Here is a 21,350-nt window from a genome sequence, read left to right as displayed (position 1 = left end):
TTTTTGTGCACAATGTTCAATGCACCTTATTTGTTTCATTTTTATGCCGTATATTTACATTTTATTCAGCACTACAATCAATACTCCTTCTTTAGACATTTTTATTTTTATTGAATTTTATTGCTTTAATATGCCGAGCTTGGTTTTTTTTCTCTGTAATTTCCCAGTTTGGGATGAATAAAGTCAGTCTATCTATCTATCTATCTATCTATCTATCTATCTATCTATCTATCTATCTATCTATCTATCTATCTATCTATCTATCTATCTATCTATCTATCTATCTATCTATCTATCTATTTATCTATCCATCCATCCATCCATCCATATTAAAAAGAGACACAAAATGACCCAAAAAGACACAAAATGACCAAAAAAGACACAAAATTATTAAAAAAGACACAAAATGACCAAAAAAGACACAAAATTATTAAAAAAGACACAAAATGACCAAAAAAGACACACAATTATTTGAAAAAAAAAAATCTATCTATCTATCTATCTATCCCATCCATCTTGTAGCAACTTCCATCAGACAAATGTAAATTAATTTACTTCATTCTGCACACAAGCATATATATATATATATATATATATATATATATATATATATATATATATATATACACTTTTTCTGTGTTTTTCGGGTCTTTGAGAACATTCTGTTTGTGTTTCTTAATGTTTTCCTGTTGACCTGATTAGAGTCTTGTAAGAGGTTGAGAAAGGTGCGATTTAAAAAAAAAAAAAAAAGAGAGAAGAAAAATTCTGGACTGAAATAGACTGAAACCTCTGACACAGCTCTACTTTCCCAAAACACTTTAGTGGGGCGGGAGTTTCATCTCAGCGTGAAAACAGCAGGAAGAGAGAGAGTTGAAAGCAGAAGTGAGGGATGAGTGACAGGCAGTGTAAAGGCAGGATGGTATTTAATTAAAGTCATTACACATCTGTCACATGCTGCTTACACCTCCTGCTTTCCTCTCATCCACTTTCCTTCCACTCATTTCCACTTTTTTTCTCCTCTGTTCCGTTCTTGTCGTCTTTTCTCGTCTCCTCTCCTCCCTTCTTTTCTCATCTTGTCCCTCTTTTATCTTCTGTCGTCTCATCTTTTGCCTTTTTCCCCAAATTTCCCTCTTTTTTTTTTCCCCTCCTGGCCTTTGATTTCGGTCTTTTCCAATCTATGTAGCAGCGACAAGAAACAAAGTTCAATTAAAGAAAAGATGAGAAGCTACACGTTAACTGACCTATCACACACACACACACACACACACACACACACACATTCTTGTACTTCTATCTTTGTGAGGACCCTCATTGGAACAGTGAATTCCCTTGCAAGGTTATAATAGTTTTGGATTTTTCATTAGTTTTAGTTTGAATTTCGTTGTGATTTTTTGTTTTCAAATTCAGTTAGTTTTAGTTAGTTTGTAGAGTGAGTTTGCTAGTTTTAGTTTGGTTTTTATTAGTTGTAGTTTTTTGTAATGGGGTATTTGTTGGGTGGGAGATTAAAAGTAGTCACAGTAAATTTTGCCTTTATTTCCTTTGTCTGATCCATCTTCATTATGTATGAAAAAAGTTGACAAAAAACGAAGGACATTTTCACTATAATTTTAGTTAGTTTAGTAACCACACAATACAGTTTCAGTTAATTATCATCATCATGTAACCTTTAACCCTTAAAACAAAGTCTGAAATCTAAAAAAAGCCTTTAAAGAAGTGAGGACCGGCCGAAATGTCCTCACTTTGCAAAAATGTCCTCACTCTGTTGGTTAAAAATGTGTTCTGGTCCTCACTATGTAGGAAGTACAAGAACACACACACACACACACACACTCACGAAAAGGTCGCCATCTCATGTCGCATCTCTTTCATTTGTTTCTATGAAGCAAAATTAATTATTTCCTTCTTTTAATCATGATTGTTGACCCCTTTGTGTGTGTGTGTGTGTGTGTGTGTGTGTGTGTGTGTGTGATAGGCTCATTAGGATACTGACGGCCTTGTAGGAGACCTTGCAGCCAGCTTTTATTAATAGACAGTCTGATTAGAGGTTTTGTGTTTTTGTGTGTTTGTGTGTGTGTGTGTGTGGCTGTGATTGCAGTTGCATAGATTTGCATTTGTATGTCTGAATATTAGTGTGCATGTACAAACCTTTTTTTCCACCTCACCTTATGTGTGTATTTTTGCATCTCCTCTTATATTATCTGTAAAAATAAAATAAAAAATAAAATAAAAAATGGGGGAAAAATAGTAAAAGGTTTTGCAGCAAAAGTTGCATTACTCTCCAAAAAACTGTAAAAAAAAAAAAAAAACACTAAGTTATTGGACGGATCATTTATTTAAAAACAGATAATATACAGTAAATATCAGTATTTAAAAAAAATGCATATCTGTAGAATAACTACATAATAATAATAATAATAATAATAATAATAATAATAATAATAATAATAATAATAAAAATAATAGAATAACTTTTTATTTTAAAATTACAGTAAATGTTCGGCAACTTTTGTTGCCAGACTTTTTACTGTTTCTTTACGATTTCTTAAAAAAAAAATCATTAAATTTACAGTTTTACTGTAAATAAGCAGAAAGTTGCTTTAATTTTACATTAAGCAACATGATGTGTATATTTTAAATATTTTAAAATATATTTATACATATATATTTATATTTATTTCTATATATTTCTATATATTTCTATATATATATATATATTTTTTTTTTTATTTTTTTTATTTTTTTTTTATTACAGTGTATGTAAGGTGTGTAAGTGATCAGAAGTGTGTGTGTGCAGTGTCTCTGTGTGTTTTTCTGGACGGAATGACTTTATTTTGGAGGATTAGAGAGGAAACTGTTTCCTCCCACCAACCTGCCGCCAGCAGAGCAGCTTCAGATCAGACGAGTCGCTTGTCGAGGAAACAGAAGCTCTGCTGGCTGTTTGTGGCGGCGCGGGGCGGCTTAGCATCAACTTTGGAGTTGAGATAAGTGCGTGTGGTGAGGAATTACACACGGATCGGTGTAGGTTGTCAGACTGCAGCCATGATTGTAGTCTGATGCTCTCAGCGGGAGTTTCCCCACCAGAGGTTCTCCTCTCAATCTGACAAAGAGTCACTTTGAAGCAGATGGAGCGGTCCAAGAGCGTTTCTGGGTTCTTTTGTTCTGTAGCTCCTGTGTTGTTCACATATTTAACTAACAATGACATGTGTTGGTTTGATATAATATGCTAATTAATTACACATTCCAGATTGGTATGCTAAAAGTGTAAAACAGGGGACTCAAACTCAAATTACCTGGAGACACACAATTATTAAAAATGATTAATTATTTAAAAAAGACACAAAATGACAGAAAAAAACTAAATTACTTTAAAAGAAACAAAATGACCCAAAAAATATACACAGTATTACCAAAAAAAGACACAAAATGACACAAAAAGAGACAAAATTACAAAAAAAAGACACAAAATTACCAAAAAAAATCACAAAATTACCAAAAAAGACACAAAGTTATTTAAAAAAGACACAAAATGACTTAAAAAGACATTAAATTACCTTAAAAAGACACAAAATGACCAAAAAATGCACAAAATTACTTAAAAGACACAAAATTATTTTAAAAAAGTCACAAAATTACCAAAAAAGTAATTAAAGGGACCTTCCACACACAACACAGTAAAGTACCATTCATATAAAACTCACATTAAACTTTCATATCAAGGTGGGGGCCACAAAATATCATCACGAGGGCCGCAATTTTGAGTTTGAGACCCATGGTGTAAAACTTCTTGTTGTGAGTTATAATTCAGAAGGTGGGTAATAATTTATACTTCATGCTTCATAAATAATGAATCCAAACAGTGGAGACGCCTCATGTTAAAGGTTATTAAGAAAAGAAAAAAAAAAAAAAACTAAATTACTTTAAAAGAAACAAAATTACCAAAAAAGACACAGAATTACCAAAAAAAGATACAAAATTATTTAAAAAAGACACAAAATTACCCAAAAGACACAAAATTACCCAAAAAGACATTAAATTACCAAAAAAAGATACAAAATTGAAAAAACATATTAGAGGTTATGGAAGACTTCTAGGGGTTCCTCAGAGGTCAGAGCTCGGTCCTCACAGAAAGAATCCTGTTTGTGTGTTCCAGTGAAGGTCCAGAAGTCGGACCACCCCCACTCCTGGGACCCCTGTGTGAACTACTGTCACCCGTCCAACGCCACCCTCTGCAACGCCAGCAGCGCCACGCTCAACAAGTCGTGGACCGCCTCCAACAACAACACCATCAACAGTCTCGACTACTGCAAGTGTAAGAACACGCTGACACACAAACACGACTGTCACACTTTCTCTTTTTATCTCTCTGTTCAGTCATTCATTCTATTACTCATTATGTTTACTATACTCTATCTTACTGTTAATATTGGGGCTGAATTTCTTAAAAATATATAGTAATGGAGATTAACTGCAACACACGAAGATATTTTTTACATTTTCATGCAACTTGGTGAAATAGAGGATTTTTGGCAAAGGATTTGAATGTAACACTTTATTTAACTCTCATTGAAATACTTGCAAATTCCAAATTTCAACCCTGGAGAATATTGGAGGATATTACATATTGTCAGAATGTGTAAAAAAAAAACATACGGACCCGGGTTTTTTTTTAGGAAAACGTTTTTAAATAATTTTGTGTCTTTTTTGGTAATGCTGCCTTTTTTCGTAATTTGTTTCTTTTTTTAAGTAATTTAGGTTTTTTTGGTAATTTTGTGTCTTTTTTAAAAAATAATTTTGTGTCCTTCTTTAGTAATTTTGTGTATTTTTTGTCATTTTGTGTATTTTTTTGGTCATTTGTTTCTTTTTTTAAGTAATTTAGGTTTTTTTGGTAATTTTGTGTCTTTTTAAAGTAATTTTGTGTCCTTCTTTAGTAATTTTGTGTATTTTTTGTCATTTTGTGTATTTTTTTGGTCATTTGTTTCTCTTTTAAGTAATTTAGTTTTTTTTTTGGTCATTTTGTGTCTTTTTAAAGTAATTTAGGGTTTTTTCAGTCATTTTGTGTCTTTTTAAAACTAATTTTGTGTCTTTTTTTAGTAACTTTATGTCTTTTTTTGGTCATTTTGTGTGGTTTTTTTTGGTCATTTGTTTCTTTTTTAAGTAATTTAGGTTTTGTTTTGGTCAGTTTGTGTCTTTTTTTGATAATTCTTTGTATTTGTTGGTCATTTTGTGTCTTTTGGGTTATTTTGTATCTTTTAAAAAATAATTTTGTGTCTCTTTTTTGTAATTTTGTGTCTTTTTTTGGTCATTTTGTGTGTTTTTTTGGTCATTTGCTTTTTTTTTTTTTTAGTAATTTAGGGTTTTTTTGCTCTTTTTAAAGCAATTTAGTGTTTTTTCAGTCATTTTGTGTCTTTTTTTTTTAGTAATTTTGTCTTTTTTTGTCATTTTGATACTGTTCTTGCAGCTCTAGTTTCAGCCAGTTTCTCTCCCGGCTCTACGACCACATCGGGCCCCAGCAGCCAGAGCTCCAGCACGCTGCCGAGGCCGAACGTCCCCATGAGTCCTCGCAACTCGCTGCTCAAACGGCGGCAGAGAAAGAAAGAGCACAAAAGTTCCTGTAAGCTCCGTCTGCCTCTCTACTAGGAAATAATTTTTCTTAAAGGAAATGAATAACCCAAAATATCTCCCTTCCTTGTGTGTGTCTGTGTGTGTGAAGTGTCCCTGGCGTCCAGCTCGGTGGGTCCGGGGGGTCAGGTGGTCCACGTGGAGACCAGTGAGGTCGTCCTAACCGGCGACCCGCTCAACGGCTTCGGCGTCCAGCTGCAAGGGAGGAATATTCGCCACGGAAACGCTGTCGGCGCCCCCGCTGATCCGCTTCATCGAGCCCGACAGCTCTGCAGAGAGGTGACACACACACACACACACACACACGGGGTTAACAAGCTGCTCTGTGGTGTAGACGTGTTAAATCAGGGGTCTCAAACTCGCGGCCCACGGGCCAATTGAGGCCCTCGTGATGATATTTTGTGGCCCCCACCTTGATATGAAAGTTTAATGTGAGTTTTATATGAATGGGACTTTACCGTGTGTGTGGAAGGTCCCTTTAATTACTTTTTTTTGGTAATTTTCTTTCTTTTTTAAGTAATTCAGTTTTTTTTCTGTCATTTTGTGTCATTTTTTTGGGTAAATTTGTGTCTTTTTTTTTGTCATTTTGTGTTTTTATGTTTTTTGTCATTTTTGTGTGTTTTTTTGTGTTATTTGTAATATTATTGTGTTTTTTAATGGGTTTTTTGTATTTTTTTGTGCATTTTTGTGTTTTTATGTGTGTTTTTTTTGTCATTTTTGTGTGTTTTTGGTCATTTTTATGTGTGTTTTTAATATGTTTTTGTCATTTTTGTGTGTGTGTTTTTGTGTGTTTTTATGTGTTTTTTGTAATTTTATTGTCTTTTTTATGGGTTTTTTTTGTGTGTTTTTTGTATTTTTTTGTGTGTTTCTGTGTTCAAAATGTTGATCCAGTAAGTCAAAATGAAAAAATAATAATCAGGTCATATAGGTGAGGTTGTGCTGAAAACAATGATACCAACGTGGCACGGTGAACACTTTTTAAGTGGTTTATACAGGCAGAATGTAAAAAAGGAGTCATAAACCAACAGAATAGCTCCAGACTCTAAAGGCTTAAAGCTTTAACTGAACATACACAGTGTGAGTGTAGGTGGGGTTTTCCAAATATTGGCATGCAAGTGTGTGTGTGTGTGTTTGTGTCCACAATCCGTCTTTTGTTGCACTTTGATTCATGCATATGTGTTTACAACTTAAGTCTCTCTGTGCAGATTCTCTGTTGTGTCCGTATTGTGTATGCATGCATGTGTGTTTGCCTCCTGATTGATGTTTTTGTGTTTTTTTGTGTTTTTTGTAATTTTCTTGTGTGTTTTTTGCATATTTTTTGTCTTTTTGTGTGTGTTTTTTGTCATCTTTGTGTGTTTTCTGTGTAATTTTTCTGTTTGTTTTTGTGTGGTTTTATGTGTTTTTTGTCATTTTATTGTGGTTTTATGTGTGTTTTTTGTCATTTTATTGTGTTTTTTGTGTGTTTTTATGTGTGTTTTTTGTCATTTTGGGGTGTTTTTTGTAATATTTGTGTAATTTTTACACTTTTTAAGTGGTTTATACAGGCAGAATGAAAAGAAAGGAGTCATAAACCAACAGAATAGCTCCAGACTCTAAAGGCTTAAAGCTTTAACTGAACATACACAGTGTGAGTGTAGGTGGGGTTTTCCAAATATTGGCATGCAAGTGTGTGTGTGTGTTTGTGTCCACAATCCGTCTTTTGTTGCACTTTGATTCGTACATATGTGTTTACAACTTAAGTCTCTCTGTGCAGATTCTCTGTTGTGTCCGTATTGTGTATTTATGCATGCATGTGTGTGTGTTTGCCTCCTGATTGATGTTCCCGTCGTATTAACAGCTTCTCTAAGTGCTGGGTGTGTTTCTGCACCCCGAGGCCACACTCCCTTCTCCATTAGTGCCCACACTAACAACACTAATTGGTTGCTTCCCCTCGCCCACGCTGGAGGAATCGATAAGTAGCTTCCTTCCTGCTTGACAGCATGAATCCAAATAAACCCCTTCACACCAAGGTTGAAAAAAAGTTGCTTTTTTCTCTTAAATCTGCAACTTTTTTTCTTGTAGATTTGCCACTTTAATCTAGTAAATTTGCTCCTTTTTTCTCGAAATATTACCTGAAGACCAAATATAGTTCTTTGCCTGATAAAGGGTTAAATATTTTTGTGCCTTTTTTAATAATGTTGTGTCTTTTTTTGGTAATTTTGTTTCTTTTTTAATAATGTTGTGTCTTTTTTTTTTATTTTTTCTTTTTTTTTAAGAAATTCAGTTTTTTTTCTGTCATTTTGTGTCTTTTTTTTGTATTTTTTGTCCTTTTTTTTGGTAATTGTGTGTCTTTTTTGGTCATTTTGTGTCTTTTTTTGGTAATTTTTTGGTCATTTTGTGTCTTTTTTTGGTCATTTTGTCTTTTTTTGGTCATTTTGTGTCTTTTTTTGGTCATTTTTTGGTCATTTTGTGTCTTTTTTTGGTCATTTTGTCTTTTTTTGGTCATTTTGTGTTTTTTTTTGGTCATTTTTTGTATTTTTGGTTATTTTGTGTCTTTTATTGGTCATTTTGTGTCTTTTTTTGGTCATTTTGTGTATTTTTTTGGTCAATTTTCTTGTGAATTTTTGTTTTCAAATTCAGTTAGTTTTAGTTAGTTTTTAGAGTGAGTTTTCTAGTTTTAGTTTAGTTTTAATTTTTTTGAAAATGCTTAGTTTTAGTTTAGTTTTTTATTAGTTTTCGTGTTAGTTTTAGTGTTTTTTTGTAATAAATTATATGTTGTGTGCGTGATTCAAAGAGATCATAATAAATGTTTCCTTTATTTCCTTTGGTTTATCATCTCAGCCCCAATAAGGTTATTAACTCTTACAGTTCTGGGTGTTTTGAATTTTGGTTCGAGTGTAGACATCCCAGTCTCAGTAAACATATTCACCATGTGTTGCATGTTCAAATAAATACACTGAATTATGAATGAAAAAAGTTGACAAAAACGAAAACTAAGGACATTTTCACTATAATTTTAGTTAGTTTTGTAACCACACAATGCAGTTTCAGTTAGTTATCGTTTTTTTTAAAACTCTAGTTTTCATTTTTATTTCAGTTAACGAAAATGTTTTTTCAATTCTAGTTTTCGTTATTTCGTTAGTTTTCGTTAACTATAATAATCTTGCTTCACACCACCCTGAATTACACTTTTACCACAATTTATAGTCTTTTAAACCAGAAGTCTGGTGCAGTGGTGACCAGCTAACATCCGTCTATAACATGTAGTTATCCACATTAATGCGGCTGTGTAGAAGTTTTTCCATAGCTGTTAATTAGTATTTCAATTTTAGATTCATTTTAAATAGGTATGTAATGATGACAGTGAGCCACTTCCAGGCGGCAACCTCCTGGTCTGAGCAGGGAGGCAAACCAGGAAGTGCCTTAAGCTGCATTCTACCGAAAAATCCAGCAGGGGGCGCTAAGTTTGACTGCAAAAGCATTTTTGTCCATTCATTACAATGCAAAATTTGAAAACTTCTCATTTGATTTATTACCTCAGATTTTTTTTAGGACAACATTATGGTCTCAATCACTAGTAAAAAATCTTTTTTAAGACAATTTGATGTCAATAGTTCTAATAATGGCCCCATTTAGAAGAAACTAGAAGATAAAGAATCGTATGATTTGGGGCGGGGCTACCTTTGATTGACAGGTCACTGACAAGGCGAGCCATCATCAGGAGAGAAGCAGAACAATGCGTATCCACGGCAACGTGTCAATAAAGTTACATATAACGTTATATAGATAGAAAAGAGGACGTTTAGCGGTTTGGTCTCATAACTTTGACCCTTTCACTGTATTTTCACTTAATGACAGTTTATTTGAACGTTTTGTTCATTAAATGTCTTGTTCAGTGTTTGGTTGGACTAACAGACGCTCCAAGGAGTCGCTGCTCAGTTTTCTTAATACAACCTGCAAATTAAAGCCGGACAATGAAAACTACTCACCAGGAGCCACATTTAATATAAACACTTTGCAAGACAGAGGTGAATGAAAAGCAAAAGGAAAGAATGAAAACATAAAGGTGAAAGAAGAAGGGAAGCTGAAACTGAGCTTTTTCTTCAAGCTGCACACAAAGAAAACACAGAGAAACAGAGGAAAGAAGTGAGAGATATTTTAACTGGTGATTCCTGAACATAAAGAGGGAAACAGAGGAGACGATAGACCATTTAATACTCAGTAGATCATCATGAAGAAGTCTGACTGTATGTTATTACAGGTCACCCACTCACTGGATTAATGGAGGATATATCAACTGTGTGTGTGTGTGTGTGTGTGTGTGTGTGTTCTTGTCCTTCCTGCATAGTGAGGACCGGAACACGTTGTTAACCAACAGAGTGAGGACATTTTTGCAAAGTGAGGACATTTCGGCCGGTCCTCACTTCTTTAAAGGTTTTTTTTTTTTGATTTCAGACTTTGTTTTAAGGGTTAAAGGTTACATGATAATGATAATTAACTGAAACTGTATTGTGTGGTTACAAAATGAACTAAAATTATAGTGAAAATGTCCTTCGTTTTCGTCTTTGTCAACTTTTTTCATACATAATGAAGATGGATCAGACAAAGGAAATAAAGGCAAAATTTACCACGGGATATGACTGTCATTAACTTGCATTGTAGCGAAATCCGTGTCAGTTTCACAGAAATTTGAGTGATTCTGTGGCTATTTCACAGATTTTGAGTTAAGCAAATCCGTGGCTATTTCACAGATTCCTGTGAGACCATGTTGGGTGATTGCTAACATTTAATGTACATAATGTGTAGTTCTTTTATTTGATGTGTAGTTCTTTTAGATGATGATTCTAGGAGATAACTTAGCTTGACCTTTCTTAAAGTTACATAAAACATATTTGGATTTTCTGCCAAACAAAAACATATATATGTTTACAGTTTCACTGCATCGGAGAGCTTTAAAACCTGGTTTAGATTTCTCAAATATGTTGTTGTGAGTCATAATAAAAGATAAAAGTTGTAAAGAAACTGTGACTGTAACTCTACTGTGCTGTAACCTTCCTGCCAAGATTGTGGAATGGTTTTTTTAAGGTGGTTTTGTGCAGTTCTGATAGACAGACAATGAGCTTTTTATCCATCAGCGGAAGCTTTCCGGTCATCTCAAACACAAGGTCAAAGTTTAAATTGATTGAACTATGAGCGCAGTGACGAGGCATAAAATCCAAGGTAGCACCAACACAAGGTTATTCACTCTTTGTGTTGGAAAGTAATGGTTCATTACATGTCAGCAGGAAATGAACGCTGCTGATGATGTGCAGAGAGCCGGAGCTAACAGTGTAGCGCTGCTGTAGAGCTGCTTGGATAAAGAAGCAAAACGAACTCCAATTACAAAATGTGTCGTTTGCTAATGGGCACACTTTAGACAAAAAACATCTGCAAAAACCAATAAATATAAATTAAATTAACAAAAAACAATAAAGAATGTAATTACCAAGAAAGATAATTACAACAGCAGCACAGAAACACTTGGCTCTGTTCAGTCTGCAGGCAAATCTTATTGTGTTTTTATTTTATTTTGAATTTTTTTGCTCTTTTCTGACTTAAATCTGTTTGGTTTGTTTGTTTTTTCACATCATTGTAGCATTAAACATATTGAATCTAATCTTAATTCACGCCAAAGGACCTCTCAGAAAAAGGATAGCAGCATTCTTTTTGTTTATTTATTTTTGTTACACTTAATTCTTCCTTTTTGAAATTTGCTACTATTGCAACATTTTGTAAATGAGAGAATGTCATTTAAAGTAGTATGCTAAAATGGGAACTGTGTGTATAATTTGTCACCACAGCAGGAAAAACAATTGTATAACTATTTGTTAAGTTTATTCCAGATGAACAAGATTGCTGGAAGGTCGGTTAATAATTTAAACTCTGATAATATGTTGTCACAGCCTTTTAGTACCTTCAGAAGTACCAGATGGACTCATTACACCAAGTCAAATTACCTGGGGGCCACTGGAGGTAGTATCAAAATGACCAAAAAAAGACACAAAATTACAAAAAAAAAAGGCACAAAATGACAAAAAAAAACTAAATTACTTAAAAAAGACACAAAATTACCCAAAAAAGACATAAAATGACCGAAAAATACACAGAATTACCAAAAAAGACACAAAATTACCAAAAAGACACACAATTATTAAAAAAAGACACAAAACTATTAAAAAAAACCACAAAATTACCAAAAAAGTAATTAAAGGGACCTTCCACACACAACACGGTAAAGTGCCATTCATATAAAACTCACATTAAACTTTCATATCAAGGTGGGGGCCACAAAATATCGTCACAAGGGCCACAATTGGCCAAAAAAAAACACAGAAAAAACAAACAGAAACACAAAAAAACATACAGAAAAAGCAAAAAAATTCCAAAAGTACACAAAGAAAAAACACACAAAAGATTGCATTAAAAATGTTGAAACGCACACTGCAAAATTTGAAAAATCTCTGCAAAGAAAGTTAAATAATGTTACTACAAATATATATATATATATATATATATATATATATATATATATGAATGGTATACATAGGCTTAATAAAACAACATAGATGTTGGAGATACATTCTAATGCAGTGACATTAAACTTAATCTTAATGTTGATATGGCAAAGTGATGAGCAAGAAATGTTAAAATGTCTCTCAGTATCAAACAGGTTGCTATAGATTAATATTTGTCAGTTCAGCAGTGCAAAGTATAACTGCAATTACATGAAATGCAGTTAGATTTCCAAGAGGAGCTTGAATTCACAGGCCAGTCTCTCAACAGACGGATTGACTGTTTAGTAATATACCTCTATTTTGCCAAAGGCGGGTATTAACATAATTAATGACTTTATTAGTCAGCGCTAATGTGCTTTGCTTCCATTGTAGAGCTGATTTATGTAGTGAGGAACATCTTTGGGGGTGTTTTAATGGTGCATGTTTTGGAAACAGACATTTTCTAATATCCAAACAGCAGCATTGAAAGCTACAGTAGCTTAAAAAAAACAGGTGGTGTGTTTCCCAGCAGGGAGTCTGCAGCTCCTTCTGAAGTCATCTGTCCATGTCAAATGAATTAAAGGAGAAACGTTCCAAGTAGGGGACTACTGACGATTACTACACCTACATGCTTCGGTTTTTCTTTCCCCTTTGGGAGCGTTTTAAACCTGCGGGCAATCATGTCTAAATTGGAACAGAAAATAGCTGCGGCGTGTTTTTTCTTGCAGGATGTTTTTGGGAAAGTTTATCGGGGCTCTGCTCTGAGGAGCGTTTCTGCATCATTTAGACTCAAATGACTAGAGAACCTCACAGGGTTTCTCATTGAACCCTTCTAATAATGGCTTCATAAACCCTGACAGGAGCACTTTTCACTAAACCTCCAACTTTCCAAAGGGCTGTTTGATAGAACTCCTGAAGGATATCGTCCCCACTGAAAACACTTCTTTTAAAAGAAAGCCTAAGAACTCAGATGAAGATAAATGTTAGGTGCAAAACTGCGATCCGACCAGGAACAGGAGTTATAGTCGACAGAATCTCATTCTTTGTATAAAGAGAGCTAAAATAATAGCGTAACTTCCAAGTTCCTCTTCTGATGTAAGGAAACCTAATTTAAAATCACTTTGACATTTATAACACAAATGACTTAGCCTGGCTAACACCAGACTAATCACAAATGAGATTAGTCTGGAAACCAGCCGTTCATTTCTCCGTAGAGGAGGTGTGGTTTACGATCCTCCGGAGCCGTTTATTGGGCGCTAAGAATGTCTATCAAAGCGTCTGTAGGTAGCTCTTAGCCAATCAGATCAGTTATACCAGATGACGTAGTAGAGCGAAAGAAATTTATGTTTACATAGCCGGACTAGCCCTCTAGCATCTCTACTTTGAGACTAAAATGCTCAGTTGTGCTTCTGCAACGGCGGCGGCACTAGTAGCGGGGCTAGTAGCGGGGCTATTAGCGGGGCTAGTAGCGGGCCTAGTAGCGGGGCTAGTAGCGGCGCTAGTAGCGGGGTTAGTTGGTAGATTAGGCTTTGGCCAAATCATGTTGGAAGCAAGACTAAAACATCCTTTTTTCGCGGTGAAACAGGAGTGTAAAGTCAATTGTTGTTCTTCTTTTAAAATCAACTTTCACTCTAAACTATTTAAAATGCCGTCAGCTAGATCCAAAGAGAGCTTGGCGTCTGCTGCAGCCATGTTGGATCCGTAAGAAAACTACAAAACTACAAGCTTCCATCTGTCGAGTAGTAAGCGTCACCGTCTTGCCGTCCCTCCCCGTTCTGTGATTGGATCCCTGAAACACATGCACATGGTGCCTATAGATTCCTTAGATCCTCTAGTTTCATTTGAAACCAGATCTCCAGTATATTCATAAAAGCCCCAATTGGGGTCGCAAGATGATTTCTGGGGGTCGCCAAATCATTTAGGAAGTCAGCTCTGTCTCCACTGTGTTCATGTGTTAATGTGTTTTAGTCTTTTTGGTCATTTTGTGTCTTTTTTGGTAATTTTGTGTCTTTTTTTGGTCATTTTGTGTCTTTTTTTGGTCGTTTTGTGTCTTTTTTTTGGTCATTTTGTGTCTATTTGTGGTACATTTTTGTCATTTTGTGGTCAATTTGAGTCCTTTTTTGCTTAATTTTATGTTAAGTTAAAAGTAACAATAAAATATAAATATATATATATAAATGCACAGACAGAGAGATGATTTAGTTGTTGTCTGCTTCATTATTTGTCCAAAATTCATCATATCAACTGAGTTTGTATGATCTGAAGTGTGCGTGTGATAAGAAGTTTTTGTCTGAAAGCACCAAAGCTGTGAGATGAAGTGACATTTAGAAATCAAATATCAATACTTTCCAATCTTTCTGTTGTAGGTGTGGCCTGCTGCAGGTTGGGGACCGCCTCCTGTCAATCAACGGGATCCCCACAGAAGACGGGACACTGGAGGAGGCCAATCAGCTTCTCCGAGACGCGGCGCTGACCAATAAGGTCACACTGGAGATCGAATTTGATGTAGCAGGTTTGTAAAGTTAACAAAAAGTTTCAGACATCCTCAGGTTTCTGTTTCTCGTATTATTACATGATATATTATTATTTCTTTACCGGACTCCTGCTTTATATCATCACAGCGTGGCCTTTTATAACCTCTACGTCTATGGGCTGTTGTAAATTGTGTCAGGCAACCATTAATGTTTCTGCAACTCTTTCCCCATCTATGAGAGTTTAAAACAGTTTTCATAGAGTATAATTAAAGAGCACGGAGCAGCGCAGTGACTTCTTTATTAGCAAGCGTGCACAAACAGCATGAAGTGGTCAAACTGTCAGGAGAGGACGGAGTAATTGCAGCTTTTCACTGCAGAGGCTGACACCATCTGCATGCTTTTAACCTCATGAAGACATAACAACCACACTGATACCCGACCAGTTCAAAGCTGTACTCACTTCTGATTTCTGTGTTGAAGAAAAGTGATCCAACGGCATTCTGAACACAGAAATAAGGTTTAATCTATGCAAGTTTCTCAAAAGTGAAATTTAAATAACTGAATGTGGTTATTGCTAACATTTAATGTTCATAATGGGTTGGATCTGTAAGGAGTAGTCTGCTGTTTTGACTTTTTTACTTTTAGATAATGATTCTAGGAGAGAGTTAGCTTGACATTTTTTTAAAGTTGCATAAAACATATATGGATTTTCTGCCAAACAAAAAAAGTTATATTTACATTTATTGGTACGAACCAAAACACACGCCCTTAAGCTTTACTAAGTGTATTAAATACATTTTTTTCCCATTAAACATTTGCAAAGATGATTTTTTTTTAATCCTACATTATAAGTGTGATTGCTATCTAGAAGTCTACTCCTTCCCTATTTGTTTTGTGTTGTTTTTTTCATTAACTGCAGCATCTTGCCATGGAACAAAACTTGCTAACATTCTGTCAACATTTCACATTAACTACTAATATAAATGATCATGTTATGTTTCCGGTTAATTAAGCGGTGTGAAACGAGAGTCTAACTTCTTATCTTTGAGACTGTATATCGTTTTAACCATGTACGTTAGCCTCGGGTCGGCTAAAGGGTGCTAACCTTGGTGAATTAGCCTTGTGCTAACATTAGCTGGTCGCACATTAGTCAGTTGCATTAGCCGGTCGCACATTAGCCGGTTGCATTAGCCGGTCACACATTAGCCAGTTGCATTAGCCGGTCACACATTAGCCGGTTGCATTAGCCGGTCACACATTAGCCAGTTGCATTAGCAAGTCGCACATTAGCTGGTTGCATTAGCCGGTCACACATTAGCCAGTTGCATTAGCCGGTCACACATTAGCCGGTTGCATTAGTCGGTCACACATTAGCCAGTTGCATTAGCCGGTCACACATTAGCCGGTTGCATTAGCCGGTCAAACATTAGCCAGTTGCATTAGCAAGTCGCACATTAGCCGGTTGCATTAGCCGGTCACACATGAGCCAGTTGCATTAGCAAGTCGCACATTAGCCCTTTGCATTAGCCGGTCGCACATTAGCTGGTTGCATTAGCTGGTCGCACATTAGCCGGTTGCATTAGTCAGTTGCATATTAGCCAGTTGTACATTAGCCAGTTGCATTAGCCAGTCACACATTAGCCGGTTGCATTAGCCAGTCACACATTAGCCGGTTGCATTAGCCGGTCACACATTAGCCAGTTGCATTAGCAAGTCGCACATTAGCCGGTTGCATTAGCCGGTCGCACATTAGCTGGTTGCATTAGCTGGTCGCACATTAGCCGGTTGCATTAGCTAGTCGCACATTAGCCGGGCGCATTAGCCGGTCACACATTTGCAAGGCGCATTAGTCGGTCGCACATTAGCCGGTTGCATTAGCTGGTTGCATTAGCCAGTCGCACATTAGCCAGTTGCATTAGCAAGTCGCACATTAGCTGGTTGCATTAGCAAGTCGCACATTAGCCAGTCGCACATTAGCCAGTTGCATTAGCAAGTCGCACATTAGCTGGTTGCATTAGCAAGTCGCACATTAGCCAGTCGCACATTAGCCAGTTGCATTAGCAAGTCGCACATTAGCTGGTTGCATTAGCAAGTCGCACATTAGCCAGTTGCATTAGCCAGTCGCACATTAGCCAGGGGCATTAGTCGGTCGCACATTAGCCAGGCGCATTAGTCGGTCGCACATTAGCCGGTTGCATTAGCAAGTCGCACATTAGCCGGTCAGTGTTGAGGAGGAGGACACGTTCCCGTCAGTTACTCGATTTTCTCAGTTGCATGTAAACTGGGACAAGGACAGAAGTCCAAATAGGTGCCAATATTGATTTTTAAGCATAGCTCGATTAAACTGTGCATGTAAACGCACCATTGATATGAAAACACTACTGATCTGACTCACCAGATGTAGAGTGTTGGTAGAAGTCGCCCTTTAGCTGCCTACTTCTAACCCTTCAGCTATCCCCATGATCTGTTTTGCACGAGAAATACAAGCAATATAAATCAATTTTAAAGCAATTTCTATGTTTCTTCCGAGCTATTAAAATCCAGATTTCTACCTTCTGATCACTCTGTGGATTTGATTCCACTCGGTTTGAGCTGTGAGGCTCTCTGCAGTCATAAATCATGTTTTTTTCCGCTGTTTTGATATCGCCTTTCATAATGTTTCATCATCTAATAATTTACATAACCAGCAAGTAATTATGAAATTAGCATTTATGTATAAACAGAGAGAAATTATAATAGTCTCTTACCCTACCATTAGCTCCAAAAGTTGATGCAGCCAATTCCCAAGCATAGTGTTGCAGACTATTACTTTCAAAATAAGTTAGACAGCTCTGAGTGGAATACATTTATCGCCCACTTTCTGTAGCTGTCAGGCACAACACTGTTTAAAATTAAAAATTAAAACACTTTGATACACAGAGAATGTGAGTGACGACAGCTAATGAACCTGATGATCCTGTTTGAGGATCCCAAAGTGAGAAACTGAACCAAAGAGCTTGTTAAAAGTCTTAAGTGGTTGATCCGCTCATGTCATGTTTATGCCTGCACTGTAAACAATTGTCTTGTAAATTAACAGTAAAATACCTGCAGCAGGGTATCCAGCATTCTACTGATAACTGTACAGTTCCTCTACTGTTACTTTATTTACAGCATGTTACTGTGATAAAACCACATAGTGAATTACAGTAAAATCCTGCATTTCATTGATTTTTACAGTAAACTAAAACACAGTATAGTGCTGAAGCTAGTTGAAATAATAGAGCATTTTACTGTCTGAAAGCCAATTACTATGAATTAAGCGCTGTCTAAGTATCTCAAAATAATGACTTAGTATCTGAAAATATGTTACGTAATATCTTAAAATAATGGCTTAATAAGTCAAAAAAACGACTAAGTATGTCAAAAATATGACTTAATTTATCAAAATAATGACTTGGTATATCAAAATTACTTAATATCTCAAAATAATGACTTAAAATCTCAAAGTAATGACTAAGTATGTCAAAAATAAGGACTTAGTCTCTCAAAATGACTTAATATGTCAAAATAATGGCTTAATATGTCAAAAAAACGACTAAGTATGTCAAAAATATGACTTAATTTATCAAAATAATGATTCGGTATATCAAAATTACTTAATATCTCAAAATGAATTACTTAATATCTCAAAATAATGACTTAAAATCTCTAAGTAATGACTAAGTATGTCAAGAATAAGGACTTAGTCTCTCAAAATGACTTAATATGTCAAAATAATGACTTAATATCTCAAAATAATGACTTAATATCTCAAAATAATGATTGTTATACAATGCAGTCATTTTTTGTCAATAGAGCATATTACTGTCTGAAAGCCAATTAATTAATTTATTAATATTACCATATACGGAATGAGTTAGTTAAGTAAAAAACAGCCATTAAAATGTGATGTATCATATCATATATTTCATGGGAAACTGCAAGCTACCTACAAATATTGCCCAGAATGCATTGTTTTCTACAGTATAATACCTTTTTTAATGGAAAACAGTATGTTACTGTCACAATTTGGCTGTTTTCTTACAGAAATGTGTTCCAGTGTGGATGTCGAGTTGTTTTACTGGTGGAATTAATATAATAAGTCATGCAGGCAGACAGTGAGGGTTTGAAGTTGCTGTTTGCCCTGGAGAAGAGCAATTCAGACGAGATAAGTGCAAGAGCTAAAAGCCTTGTAATTACAAATGTTAAGCAGGATAAAAAGACTTATTTGTTGCTCTTTTCTAATATAATATAATATAAAATAATGACTTCTCCACATGTGTTTGTGTCACAGAGTCAGTGGTGCCTAGCAGTGGGACGTTCCACGTCAAACTGCCCAAGAAAAGAGGAGTAGAGCTGGGACTCACCATCAGTGGTAGGAACACACACACATACACACACACACACACACACACACAAACACACACACACATTCCTGTACTTCTATCTTTGTGAGGACCCTCATTGGAACAGTGAATTCCCTTGCAAGGTTATAATAGTTTTGGATTTTTCATTAGTTTTTGTTTTAATTTTGTTGTGAATTTTTGTTTTCAAATTCAGTTAGTTTTAGTTTTGTAACCACACAATACAGTTTCAGTTAATTATCATTATCATGTAACCTTTAACCCTTAAAACAAAGTCTGAAATCTCAAAAAAGCCTCAAAGAAGTGAGGACCGGCCAAAATGTCCCCACTTTGCAAAAATGTCCTCACAATGTTGGATAAAAACGTGTTCTGGTCCTCACTATGTAGCAAGTACAAGAACACACACACACACACACACACACACACACATTCTTGTACTTCTATCTTTGTGAGGACCCTCATTGGAACAGTGAATTCCTTTGCAAGGTTATAATAGTTTTGGATTTTTCATTAGTTTTAGTTTCAATTTTGTTGTGAATTTTTGTTTTCAAATTCAGTTAGTTTTAATGAGTTTTTAGAGTGAGTTTGCTAGTTTTAGTTTAGTATTTATTTTTCTGAAATGCTTTAGTTTTAGTTTAGTTTTTATTAGTTTTAGTTTTGTGTAATGGGGTATTTGTTGGGTGGGAGATTAAAAGAGGTCACAGTAAATTTTGCCTTTATTTCCTTTGTCTTATCCATCTTCATTATGTATGAAAAAAGTTGACAAAGAGGAAAACGAAGGACATTTTCACTATAATTTTAGTTAGTTTTGTAACCACACAATACAGTTTCAGTTAATTATCATCATCATGTAACCTTTAACCCTTAAAACAAAGTCTGAAATCTCAAAAAAGCCTTTAAAGAAGTGAGGACCGGCCGAAATGTCCTCACTTTGCAAAAATGTCCTCACAATGTTGGTTAAAAAACGTGTTCTGGTCCTCACTATGTAGGGAGTACAAGAACACACACACACACATTCCTGTACTTCTATCTTTCTGAGGACCCTTCATTGACATACAGTAATACATTCCCTAACCCCTTTTTCCTTTCCTTTACCTTAACTATCATTTCTAAATGCCTCAGATGAAAATGTATTCTGGTCCTCAGTTCGTAGGAAGGACAAGTACACACACACACCAAACATTGTTCATGTGATGTATTTTTTGTTTTGAACCGCTGGCAGAATGTTTAAATGTCACAAGGATACCCTGTGCTTCTTCAAACACACACACACACACACGCACACACACGCACACATACGCACACACACACACACACACACACACACATTTTTCATGTATCTGTGTCCTGCAGGAACACTCAGCTTCAAACATTAAGACTGTTTATAAAATGTTTTAGATACCAGGCAGCACACTTACAGTCTGTTTTTCATTCTGATGAGACAAATCATAAACCGCTGGGTTTATATTTAATAACCAGAAGTATGTGGACACATTGATCTTTTAGTCTGAGGCTCTTTAGTTCCACTTAGTTCCACTTCAGGTGAATCTAAAGGCTGCAGCACCGAAGATCTTTCTACATCCAGACAGGACTGTTCTTCTAATAATAATAATAATATAGAAGTAAGTGTGAAAAATGTTGAACGCTTAAAATAATAAATTAACTCTTAAAACCAGATAAATTAAAGCTGCCAGCAGTGATGAACTGGCCCGAGCAGAGTGACCTGATGGTTATTAGTTTCTTATCAAGATTTAAAAAAAAAAATTAGTCTTTTTTTTGTGTGTTTTTGTCTTTGTGTGTCTTTTTTGGTCATTTTATGTCTTTTTGTGTCTTTTTTCTGTCTTTTTGTGTCCTTTTTTCTTGTCTTTTTTTGGTCTTTTTTTGTGTCTTTTTGTGTCTTTTTTGTGTCTTTTTAGTGTCTTTTTTTGTCTTTTTTGTGTCTTTTTTTGGTCAAAAAATGTACAAAAGAGATAAATAAAAGCTGCCAGCAGCGATGAACTGGCCCGAGCAGAGTGACCTGACAATTATTTGTTTTTTCTAAAATAAATATTGTCTTTTTTGGTGGGTTTTTTTTTGTCTTTTTGTGTCTTTTTGGTGATTTGACATCTTTTGTGTCTTTTTTGTGTGTTTTTTTGTGTGTTTTTATCTCTTTTTTTGGTCATTTTACGTCTTTTTGTGTCTTTTTTTGGTCAAAAAATGTACAAAAGAGCTAAATTAAAGCTGCTTTAGAAGTTTAGAACTTTAGATTTAGAAGTGCTAGATAATTTATCTTGTTTTAAGAGTTAATTTCTTATTTTAAGTGTTCAACATGCTTATTTCTAGATTTAATAATCTCAATTTAATAAATCTTGTCAAGGTAAATT

The 21,350-nt window shown here is 35.1% G+C and overlaps 1 protein-coding gene across 1 annotated transcript in view; it reads left to right on the top strand.

Moving 5' to 3' along the window:
- Window positions 1-21,350, top strand: part of grip2b (glutamate receptor interacting protein 2b) — a 494,738-nt gene that overhangs the window by 440,656 nt on the left and 32,732 nt on the right. Inside the window, 6 exon segments of the mRNA XM_059329756.1 lie at window positions 4,151-4,309; window positions 5,459-5,611; window positions 5,711-5,820; window positions 5,822-5,898; window positions 14,498-14,643; window positions 18,918-18,998. Of these exon segments, the coding sequence (XP_059185739.1) occupies window positions 4,151-4,309; window positions 5,459-5,611; window positions 5,711-5,820; window positions 5,822-5,898; window positions 14,498-14,643; window positions 18,918-18,998 (726 nt within the window).

Source organism: Centropristis striata, chromosome 3 (assembly GCF_030273125.1).
Source record: "Centropristis striata isolate RG_2023a ecotype Rhode Island chromosome 3, C.striata_1.0, whole genome shotgun sequence".
Lineage (NCBI taxonomy): Eukaryota > Metazoa > Chordata > Actinopteri > Perciformes > Serranidae > Centropristis > Centropristis striata.
Note: the sequence above shows the minus strand (reverse complement) of the source record. Positions and strands in the feature narration are given on the sequence as shown.